At 33.7% G+C, this 12,013-nt stretch overlaps 1 protein-coding gene across 1 annotated transcript in view; it reads left to right on the forward strand.

The window, feature by feature from the left end:
* The window catches only part of LOC108066360 (uncharacterized), a 28,133-nt gene extending 17,198 nt beyond the window's left edge, over positions 1–10,935 (forward strand). Inside the window, exon 3 of the mRNA XM_017154846.3 lies at positions 7,765–10,935. Coding sequence (XP_017010335.3) covers positions 7,765–10,734 — 2,970 coding nt within the window. The 3' untranslated portion in view covers positions 10,735–10,935. The remainder of the gene's footprint in view (positions 1–7,764) is intronic.
* The last annotated feature ends 1,078 nt before the right edge of the window (positions 10,936–12,013 follow it).

Consider the following 12,013-nt stretch of genomic DNA (forward strand, 5'->3'; position numbering starts at 1 on the left):
TAGCTAACCAAAATGATATAATTAGGCTACCAGAACGGTGGAGTTAAGGTGGGAATAAGGTGAGGTTAGGGGTTAAGTTGCGATTAAGGAGGTATTACATAGGTTAGGGTAAAAGTAATGTAAAGAAAGGGTGAAGGTGAGAAAGGTAAGATTCGTTTGGACTTTAGTGAGGATAAGGTCAAGGTCACAAACAAGTTTTACTAAGAAAAAGTGAAGTTAAGGTAAGTAAGTATAGTAAGAAAATTTTTTATTCAGGTGAGACTAAAGTAAGGTTAGCTAAGAAGAGGAAATCTGGTGCTAGGGTGGGCTAAGACGAGGAAATAGTGAAAACAGCATTAAGGTGCTAAAAATTATATTATGGTTAGGAGGACTAGAATATTAGTGCGTTTTAGGTGGGTTTACTGTTTAGCTAAGGTTACGCGGTATTTTACTCTGATATTAATTTGAATTTGAATATATGTAAAAATCAGCAACAAATGCTTTGCTAATCATAGCGGACAACGTCGCTTCGGGTATTGCTAGTAGGATATAATTGTCCGATCCGGCTGGTACGACTTATATACTACCTGCAATAGAAAGAAGACTTTTGGGAAAGTTTCAGCCCGATAGCTTCAAAACTGAGAGACTAGTTTGCGTAGAAACGGACAGACAGGCGGACAGACAGACTGACGGACAGACGGACGGCTAGATCGACTCGTCTAGTGATGCTGATCAATAACATATATACTTTGCAGGGTCGGAAACGTCTCGTTCACTGCAAGGGTATAAAAATGTCGAAACAACTTTAAAGTGGCGCAGACTGGGCATCCCGTTTTGTAATGTTCTAGCATGAAATGTGAAAAAATGATTAAGGTTTTGAAGAACAAATTCTTTTATTTTGAGACGTATAAAAAAATGATTTTGGAAATCTGTTTCGTGTACGTAATCTTATTTGGTTTAAAAGTGTTAAGAATATTGAGTTAAGACGAATTGCGGGATATGACGGCGAAAAACTACTTATTTTAAGATATAGAGAGAAATATTTAATATTTATGTATGGGCCGAAGATTGGAAGGATCAAAGATCCAGCCGAAAGCGAGATTACTCTTAAAATGGAATCTTTTAGTTTATACTTAACCAGAAAAAAATCTCGGTTAAGTTTGATCGTTGGTACCGGAAAAAACGATGGTGTCGTAATACTTGTTCCGGATGAACCTGCTGATATAATTGTTCACGAATATATAAAAAAAAATCGGTGACTTTAATCTTCCCAATATTTCTTGGTTGGAGTGTAATGACTCATTGGCAAAGATTACTAGGATGCAACATGACTTTGTTGATGGTCTTATTGAACTATCCTTGCAGCAAGTTAACTGGATTCCCAATCATAGTGGTCGTCTCTTTGACTTAATCTTCGTCTTTGATGGTATCGATGCTGAAGTTAGTCGAATTCCGTCACTATCTCTACCTGAAGATTGTCATCATCCTACCCTTCAGCTCTGTATAAATGGATTTTTTAATGCTCCCAGGACTGCAATAAACGTACATCCTAGTTTGTTTTTTAAAAAGACTGACTATGCTAAACTAGTTGAATCTTTATCGACAATTAATTGGTCCTATCTTGTTGACCTTCCTGTTGATGATGCAGTTGGGTATTTTTATAAAGTCCTTTACCGTCTATTTGATGTACATGTCCCTCTTTCCTCCTTGAAGAATTCTTATAGCTCTCCATGGTTTACTCGTCAACTATCCTATCTGAAATATAAAAAAAAACAGACTTTTTAAACGGTTCAAAATTTCTGGCTTGCTGACGGACTGTGCCAAATATAGTTCTGCTAAAGCGGAATTTGTCCAGCACAATTCTGACTGTTATCAAAATTACCTGTCTCGTTGTAAGCGTGATTTCAAAAGTAATCGTAAACTTTTTTATTCTTTCGTCAATTCTATCTAATCTAATTGCTTCCCTCATTCTCTTTTTTTTAATAATATTATAGCATCCGATGACAATGATATTTCCAACCTATTTGCTGATTTTTTTCAATCGACTTATACGGAATGCAATGCACTATGGGGCATTTGACCTGTTTTTTTTTGGCATAAATGTGTTTTTTACAAGTATTCAAATTTTTGATACATTATTGGAAACGTATTAAGAATAGATCAAAATTAAATGTTACATACCGCAAATGTTAAGTTAGCAGTCCAATGTTAAAATAACAGCTGTTAAAGTCAGGCGCAGCAAGCGAACACAACGTGATCATACTTTGCTTGATTTTGCAGGGCATATATAAATTAATATCTCTTCAACGACAAGACGTAGAACCATAAAATTTGAAATGGATATTCATTAAAACTGTCTTTATTTTATGTTAATACTACTGTGATGCTTATTTCGTGAGTGTATTTGTAGCAAGGGCTTCATAAACCAAGTAGTCTCTCTTAAAAGTTTGGAAAAAGAAAGTTCAACTTTGAATAGAGATTAGAAGAAAGGTGAAATTTGTTGAGCCTGTGGGTTGAATCATTTTAAAGGGGGGTCAATTCTCTATTCGGGACATCCAGTCTTAATGTGCACTTTTTGCGACTTTAAGAGAAATTCAGTTTTTACGGCACTGCCAAAAATGGTCAAATTAACACTTTATTTGTCTTCTTCTTGTTTTGTAAGATGAAATGTTAAATAAATTTAATGCAAAAGTCTTCGCCATAACATTATATTTGATTTAAAAACATTCCGCGTCTTATTTTTATGGAAAATATTTTTTTATACGGCATATCCAGTATTTGGCATACAAAAATGTCGGATTTTACAGGAAAAAGTCAATATCTCTTCAAAGAAGAAAGTTTTCAAAAAAAATGTTTTTTTGTTTGTTTTAATATGTTTCTTCATTATTAGAAAACATAAAAGAAAAAAATTTTTTTTTTTAGGTTTAAAAAAAAACAATTTTTTTTGAATAAATTTATTATAGTGTTTAATTTTGGCTCAAAAAAATGTATTTAATTACTATAAACATATTTCAAAAAACCAAACTCAAAAAAGTTGCTTTGTTTTGGAATTATTAATTAATGCCAAAAAAACAGGTCAAATGCCCCATAGTGCAATGGTGTTATTGATAATGATTATCCATACCCACTACCTCATATGAACTCTATCTTCAAACCAGTGATTAATGTATCTGATGTTCTTCAGAGTTCTAAAGCTTTTGATTCTGTGAACCATAAACTTATTATTTTTAAATTGTCCCGTTTAGGGTTTCCTCCAAACCTACTTGACTGGATACTTTCCTACCTTTCTAATAGAACTCAAATGGTCTGTTTTAACAATAGAGTTTCCAAAATAATTAATGTTACTTCTGGAGTGCCACAGGGTAGCCACCTAGGTCCTTTACTCTTTGGCTTAATGATTAATGATCTACCTAATGTTATAAAATCGTCTACCGTATTAATGTATGCAGATGATGTCAAGCTATGTTTGTCCATGTGTTTACCTAGCTCATATAATGACCTTCAATTAGATCTTGACTGTTTGTATACGTGGTGTATGATTAACATGTTAAATTTAAACTATTCTAAATGTAACTTTATGACTTTTTATCGTTGTAATCCCTCTCTGTTTTGGAAATAACGCCCTTGAACGAATTTTATCAGTTTAGGATCTTGGCGTTTTATTTGATCATAAACTTAGTTTTAAAGACCATATATCTGCTTTATCTAATAAAGCTAGAAGTCTTCTTGCATTTATGAAACGTTGGTCAAGGGAGTTCGATGATCCTTACACAACAACAAATGTTTCTCTTGTTCGTCCGTCTATGGAATATTGCTCTTGTATATGGTCTCCTCAGATTAGCTTTTACCAAAATATGTTAGAGTCTGTCCAAAAACAATTCCTTCTATTTGCTCTGAGGGGATTAAACTGGGACACAGGTAGTCGATTGCCCTCTTATCTTGCGAGGTTGCGTCTGCTCGACTTACTAACCCTCGACCATCGTAGAAAGTGTCATGGAGTTATGTTCTTATACAAACTTATTAATGGTGATGTCGACTCCCCTTTCCTTCTTAGTTCACTTAACTGGAATGTACCCTGTAGAACAGTTCGCCGTTTTCGTCCGTTGTCCCTGCCAATATGTAGATCTACTTATGCCCTGCATGATCCTTTTCGTGTTCTGTGTGACGACTATAATTCACTGTGCCACGTCTTACTGTTTGATACACCTAATGCTACTAATTATAATAAACTTATGTATTTTCTGTCTTCAAATAATTTATAAATTTTTTGTGAGCATGTATTTTAAACTGTCTATTGTTCCCGATTCCGCGATTCCGCTTTCTTGCCCAAAACGGTTTAGGGCTCCGCGCGTAACAAGCTTTGCTTGGTGTCGAAGGGCCACTTGTTTGTACTGACCATAGTGCATCAACGTCCAAGTAAACAATCCTAAACAATGAAACAATCGAAAAAGCCGAAAAAGTACTATATTTCAAAAAATTAGTGATCAAGGACGCGTGGTATGTTTTTGGTACACATGATACATTGTTCCTTCGATCTGCATTTAAATGTTTCGCTTTCTATAACCAACAACAACTCTACAAATTTTGAAAAAAAAAATGTCTTGGTGTCGTATAGTTTTTAAACACACCTTATAAATAAACACAACAAAATTGCATTTATACTTATCTGTAGTCTGTAAAAATGTGGGCGCCAGACACATTTTAAAATCGTTTGTGGGCAATTGTGGTCGTTAGAGGGGGCGTGGCGCTCGGCTGAAATAAGCTTGCGCTGCATAGTGCCCCTGATTAAGAATATATATACTTTATAACGTCGGAAACGCTTCCTTCTCCCTGTTACATACTTTTGCACAGGGGTGGCCCACTTGGGAGATTTTGTTTCATAAGCAAGTAAATCTAATTTTAATGTTTTTGTAAGTTAATAGCAATGATCTGCAAGGGTAACCGCTGGCTGAAGCTAGCTTCCTTTCTTGTTGAGATAAATACCATCATCAAAGGATGCAATTTATAACATTTTTTTTTCCTAAATCACTAAAACCTAAAAATTATTTTTAACACTTAAAAAAACCTTCACTCTTTCACGGTGGGTCCTTGCAGGCAGTGTTGGAAAACCTGTTCCTGGTGTTGTATTGCTTATTATGTTTTAAAAAATTAATTAAGGGGGGAAATACAATTGAAAATTTTTTTTTTTCGAAAAAATTTTTTTTTGTCTTAATGTACTCTAAATATGTCTGGGAATAAGCCTTTAAAAGCATAAAGCCGTCCGGTATTTATTTTCAAAGTAATACGCAATTTAGTGAGTGCGTGTCAAATAGCTGAAATGCACAAAGGTAAACTTTAAACGCTTCTACTGAAAAGTCGTGTTTTCAAAGTCGCCTTGCAATGTACAGGTCAGAGATTTCATTTTAATCGAATGCGGTTTTTTGCTTTATGTTTGAAATAACAACATGAATAAAAGGATTTTTTATATTTGTTTGTTATAACATGTTTTTTTTACGAACAAAGTAAAAAAAAAGTTTGATTTTTGAAAAAATTTTTTGCAACTTCACATTTTTCCATGGAAAAACCATTTTTTTACATATGAATTAATTCATGTTGTGCGCTGTACCTCTAAGATTGATGCCCAGTTGCTGTTTTTTGTTTTAGACGTGATCCTGGGCCTGGAGACTGCACGGCGCAAAATTCATGACTCAAAACACGACTCCACATTATTGATCATAAATGGGCTTAATTACAATATTTTTTAAAAAACTTGACTGATTTTCATTGCCCAATAATTTCCTAATAACATGCAAAAAGAATCGCTAAGATTCATTTAATTCCCTACTTGCAATCCACTCCCAAAGATAGGCCTCATTTTAGGCCTTTTAATTGTATTTCCCCCTTAAGGGATTATTTTAAGAAAAATTATTATACCCGTTACTCGTAGAGTAAAAGGGTATACTAGATTCGTGCAAAAGTATGTAACAGCTAGAAGGAAGCGTTTCCGACCCCATAAAGTATATATATTCTTGATCAGGGTCACTAGCCGAGTCGATCTAGCCATGTCCGTCTGTCCGTCTGTCCGTCTGTCCGTCTGTCCGTCTGTATGAACGCTGAGATCTCAGAAACTACAAAAGCTAGAAGGTTGAGATTTCCCACACATATTCTTTGGCTTCCTACGCAGCGCAAGTTTATTTTAGCCGAGCGCCACGCCCCCTCTAACGCCCACAATCGCCCACTAACGATTTTAAAATGGGTCCTGCGCCCACATCTTTAAAGATTTCCGAGAAGTATAAATGCAATTTTGTTGTGTATATTTATACCTATCGAAATGTAGAAGACATTTTTCAAATCGGACCATTCATTAAAAAGTTATACGCTTTATAAATTGTCAACATATATCTATCTCCCTCGCACTCCCTTTAGCTGAGTTACGATTACGACACAGCGTTCGCACTCCCTTTAGCGGAGTGACGGGTATTAGATAGTCGGGACACCAACCCGACTATAGCGTTCTCTCTTGTTTTTAAATATTATAAGGTGAGCTGTATATTATAAATTAGATATTTCAAATAAAATATCTCTAAAAAACTCAGAGGCTTAACGGAAGCTGTCACAATTTCTCAGCCGAGAAGGATAAAGAGGACACAGTGATTACTTCGGAGACTGGCTTGGATGTGATCATGAACCACAGTTTTTTTTTTCGATGTGCTTAACAAAAAGTTTATTGGAGGGTGTTATGTGGAACTCAATTCACTTTCACCCATGGTAAAAATAACAAAAGTAGTGAATAAAAAAAAAGAGTTATTACAAAAATGTAACAGTGTTGCAGACTATGCGTCTAAGTCTGAAAAGAGTCTTCCACAAGCGTCCCGTCCAAGTATCCAATTGTCTGATGGGTGCAATCTCTTTAGTCTTCTTCTGTTCATAGGTCTGGAAAGTCTGAAAGCAAGTCTGTTTGTGTGTGAGACGAGTCTTGATCTGTATCGAATGGCCCTATTGGTGATAGATTTACAAACAGGATTAATTTTGAGATCTCGAAAAATAGTAGTGTTTCTTGTATAGTATGGGGCGTTTCTCATATGTCTTAATATAAAATTAAAATTGCAAATTAATTATTGCATAATTTCTATTTAATTTTGATTTTGATGGACTGATTTCAAAACCGTTGTTTTTGTCCATTCATTTACTTTTCCAAGCTCCATTCTAGAAATATATAAGCACTGACTAATTGGAGATATCATTTGTGGGTGGATATCTATGTGGCATTAGTTTACAGCAGAGATACACTAACAAGGAAAACGCGGGAGAACTTATTGGGTACTTGTAAATAGGAACTAATTAGAAGAAGCTTAGCATTAAGACTCCAGAGCGGAGAGGAGAGTTGCGGGAGAGTTGTAGAGGAAGAGCATAAGCCATTGCAAGCGAGCGAGGTATGGAAATCTGGAGAAAACTGCCCATTGACACTGCCTCCAGAAATTAGACGCCCTTTTGGCGTGAACAACATAAATTAGGAAAAAGTTTTTTTAGGACCACCCCAATAGCACGTTAAGTAAAGTTGTACAATAAGATAAAAAAAAGATAATGTCTTCTTAGATAAAAGAGCTTCAATGGAAATATCATAGTTTTATTACATCTTGATTTATCAAAAATATGTATAGTATCTTGATCTTCCCAATAATTTATATTTGCTTATCTACCCTTCCTATATATTCCCAAAAGAAGTCGGTAAGTGTATAATACTAAGTTATTATAAGTTATAAATTAAAAGTTTTGCACATTTTATTGAAAAATGTTATTTTTCAGATAAAAAAATGTCATGATGAATATACTAAATCATTCAAAGGCACGGCGTATTGGAAGTACAAAGAGATTAGGTATGCACTATCTGAAGACTTACTTTGTCAAAAAAGGGATCCCCACATTTATGTGTGTATGTGCGACTCAATAACTGGGCATTGGATCCCAGATTTATTAGAGTGTAAATTGATAAAAAATGAAAATGTTGGACAGTGCCCAGATAAACTATTTGAAATTCAATCGCTTCGCAAAATTCGAGTTTTTTTTAAAATTTCAACTAATCATCAAGCTTCCAATGAAGAATTTTGCAATGGCTCAAATGTATTAATTCCAATGCATTTGACAAGCACAGAAATTTCCATAGTGGCCGAGTATTTAATAAAGAATATAAGTGTCTATTGGCTGCCAACAAGGCGAAATAATGCATGGAAAAAAGTATTTAATAAAAATGTAACTCAATTTCAAATGAGATCTGATGCACACTGTTTGAAACATATATTATATAAACAGATTACATTAAACTCCAAAAATATGGTTGTCACTGAAGACTGCAACACTTTTTTAAACGCAGTCTGCATTTTTCAGTCTGAATTGCTTCCTGAATGTCCGAACAGTTATAATACTTTAGTTTATCGGCCCAACGTATGTTATGATATAGATTGGAAGAAAATGGCTTTTGAACAGGTTAATGTCAAAAAGTACTTAAAAAAACCAAATTGGCTTAGAAAATGTATTGCAAAGTACGTAATAAGGAAAAAACAAAAGGTCTTCTTGGAAATGTATCACTTTTCGGATACTTTTGGAGATAACTATTCTATTTTAATATACCCATTTCAAAATGAAAAACTGTTTGGAGAGGGCATGAAATGGGTTCCCGCATTAGCCAAACAAACTATCGAGCAAAGAACTTCAGATAAAATGGTATTGAAAATGGATGGAAACTATAAGGCGTTAGTACTGGTGGCTAATAATCAAAAGTATTTGTGGGTAGATAAACATTTTGGCGCAAAATGCTTTATATATTTAAAATACGACAATTTAAAAAAAGCAAAGGCTATTCTCGTTTTGGAGAATAAAAAACAGTCTTTTTCTATTTTTCATGTCAAGCTGGATTCAAGTTATGGTAGCGACGGTCACATCATTTTTGATTTTCAGTTAGTTTCCACTCAACAATTTATAGCTCCTATCACGAGCCAATGTCACGGATTTGTTATACGTTGGAATGTCTCTTGTATTTATCAACATTTTCCAAAAACCTTGTCTAACCCTTCAAGCAAGGGATTCATTGTAATTGGTAAAAAACTTAGAAGACAAAAAAAAAGGAGAACAAATGAAGACATCTTAGGTGAGCTTTTTGTACACGATGTTCAAATTATGAGTATGGAACGGATCACAAATATGTTTCGTGTTTATTGGATTCATTTAGCTGCATCACTCAGAATATCAAAAGTTAAGGACGTTGGCCATGACAACAAGAGTGATAACCTAAAAATACCAATTAACATTTATCAACTGAAGCATATTCAGATATCCCTAAAAAAATTATTTATGGACCTCAGTAAAAATTCGGAATCTTTCATACGTTGTACCGATTATTGTTTCCCAGAGCGTATATTTACGAAAACAAAAAAAAAAAATGAGTGGATAAAAGCTTGTTGTAAAAAAACTGAAACGACTAGAAGATTACGCATTAAAAACAATGGCATGCATTTTACACGATTATGTCAAGGTGAATTTTTACGTGAAGATTCTCGAAGCGAGTTTAAAAAAACAGTAGTTCGTAAAACCGAAATTACAAAAATATTACATGATTTTGAAAAATCAAATATGCTTAACTTATGTCCAGAAAAAGTATTAAGTAATGTTAGGAACATAATCATAAAAAATGAAAAAATTCTAGTGCCCGCAGATATACTGTCTATTTCAAACATCATACAAGACACCCTGAAAATCATTTTATCAAAGGAAACTCTTCGAAATACGAGTGAAGGTTATGTTAAATGGAGAAATATTTTTGCTGACATTTTAAATATTTACAATTCAATAAACGTTGTTGATTCTAACGTTATAAGGATGTCAGCTAAGCTAAACTCAACGAACAAGTTATTGGAATCATTTGAGAGATCTATTGACTTTATATCAACTATGCTGTTCCTTAATGAAACCAATATTGGTGAAGAAGATATTGGTTTAGATTTAGAAAGTGAAATTATAGACTATGATGATATTGGAGTATCCGTACATATTTCGAAATTTTTTTTATATTTCCTAATCAATCCTACAATTGCAAATGTTTCTGGAATAGCATTGTTTAAAAACAACAAGTCTGTAGAAGTACATCAAAAATTAAAGGGTTCTTTTAGAAATGAGCATTATCGGTTTCTCCAAACAGATCATGACATTAATGATGTTGTCAAAGAACCTGGTATACAAATTGGTGTATACTTATCGAAAGAACTTTTAGGAAGGTTAAAAGCATTCCCTTGTTTTCTTTCATCGTCAACCAATAAAAGTGATCCTATTATTGTTATTAAGGTATACTCAAATGACAAGCTGTTTCAACCGTCTACAGAATCTAAAAAGCTTTTAAGTCATATAGTATCAATATCATTACCTGGGTACAATACTATTCTCCCTGAACCTTTACCACTAATCTTACGTATAAGGAGTAAAAACGAGGTAAATATGTCTGGTTCTTGTCAATACTGGAACTATGAATACTGGGATACCGATGGTATATTGACGCAAAGCCATTTAGAAACTAAAGAAAGCATTGTGCTGTGTCTTTTAAAGCATTTAACACCAACAGCCTATTTTATAGAGAATATTATTTCAACTGAAAGGTCTACAGAAATCACTGAGGAACAATTTTATGAAGATATTATGGTCATAACAATAATAATTTGCTTCCTACTGGCGCTTATAGGACTGAAGTGCTGTATTGCAATGGCTCGACATCTAACCGGAGTTCATTGACGTAGCCGTACAAATATTTTGTTTGCTTTGCTTATATTAAATGTAAAGATGTTTATATTTTTTATTATTTATGCTAAATTTCTGTAAACTGATAATAACTATTAAAATATCCGTGTAATTATAAATCATATATATATGACCCCAAACCTTAATAACTGATTTACTGTACTTGCGACGCGAAGAATAAAACAAGTAAGCATATGGGCGGTTCTTTTACAAACCGAACACCTTTTCTTGGAAAAAAAAATCAAAGAGAAGTATTAGGATTTGTCCGAAAAAAAATTAATTTTTTCATTTAATGTTTTGCTTTGAGATATCTTCGAGGGTCTGTACTCCATTGTATTGAAATTAATGTCAAACAAGAGAGAACGTTATTTAATTTTATTTATGTATTTAATATCCCAGCGCTACAAGTGCACACTTAGAATTATCGCGCTAGTCACATTGAGTTGATATTTTTAACTAATTATTATTTTTAAGATATTTTAACAATTCTCCTCATTTACTTACTTAATTACTAACATCAAATATTTTGTAGTTTTCTAAATACTATTATATTATTTTCAATTTTTTTTAAACAGTTTTATAGTTTTTTATGCTTTTATTATTATTATTTTTATATATTATTATTTTATTTTATTGTTATAATTAATTTAACATATGTATTGCGATTTTAAGTTATCTTTGAGTTTATTATAAAATTGAGTTGCGCTCCTAATTGTCTTGAATTGGTGCGGTAGATTGTTCCATAGCCGAATACCATTTATGAAAAATTGCCTTCTCAAACACAGTGTTTGTACTCGAGGGCATATGTAATTTTTTGTCCTTTGGGATGTTGCTGGTGTAAGCTTATTGAAAAGATAATTTGGTTCTCCACTCATCACTATTTTATGAAAGAATGTTAATGTGTCCCGACTGTCTAATACGCGTCACTCAGCTAAAGAGAGTGCGAGGGAGATGGCTATATAAAATTTTGATTGTGCATAACTTTTTAGTGAATGGTCCGATTTGAAAAATCGGGTCTTCTACATTTCGATAGGTATCAATATACACAACAAAATTGCATTTATATTTCTCGGAAATCTTTAAAGGTGTGGGCGCCAGACACATTTTAAAATCGTTTGTGGGCAATTGTGGGCGTTAGAAAGGGCGTGGCGCTCGGCTGAAATAAACTTGCGCTGCGTAGGAAGCTCAAGAATATGAGCTTTTGTAGTTTCCAACATCACAGCGTTCATACGGACAGACAACCGGACAGACGGAGACGGCTAGATCGACTCGG

This window comes from Drosophila takahashii, chromosome 3L, assembly GCF_030179915.1.
Source record: "Drosophila takahashii strain IR98-3 E-12201 chromosome 3L, DtakHiC1v2, whole genome shotgun sequence".
NCBI lineage: Eukaryota > Metazoa > Arthropoda > Insecta > Diptera > Drosophilidae > Drosophila > Drosophila takahashii.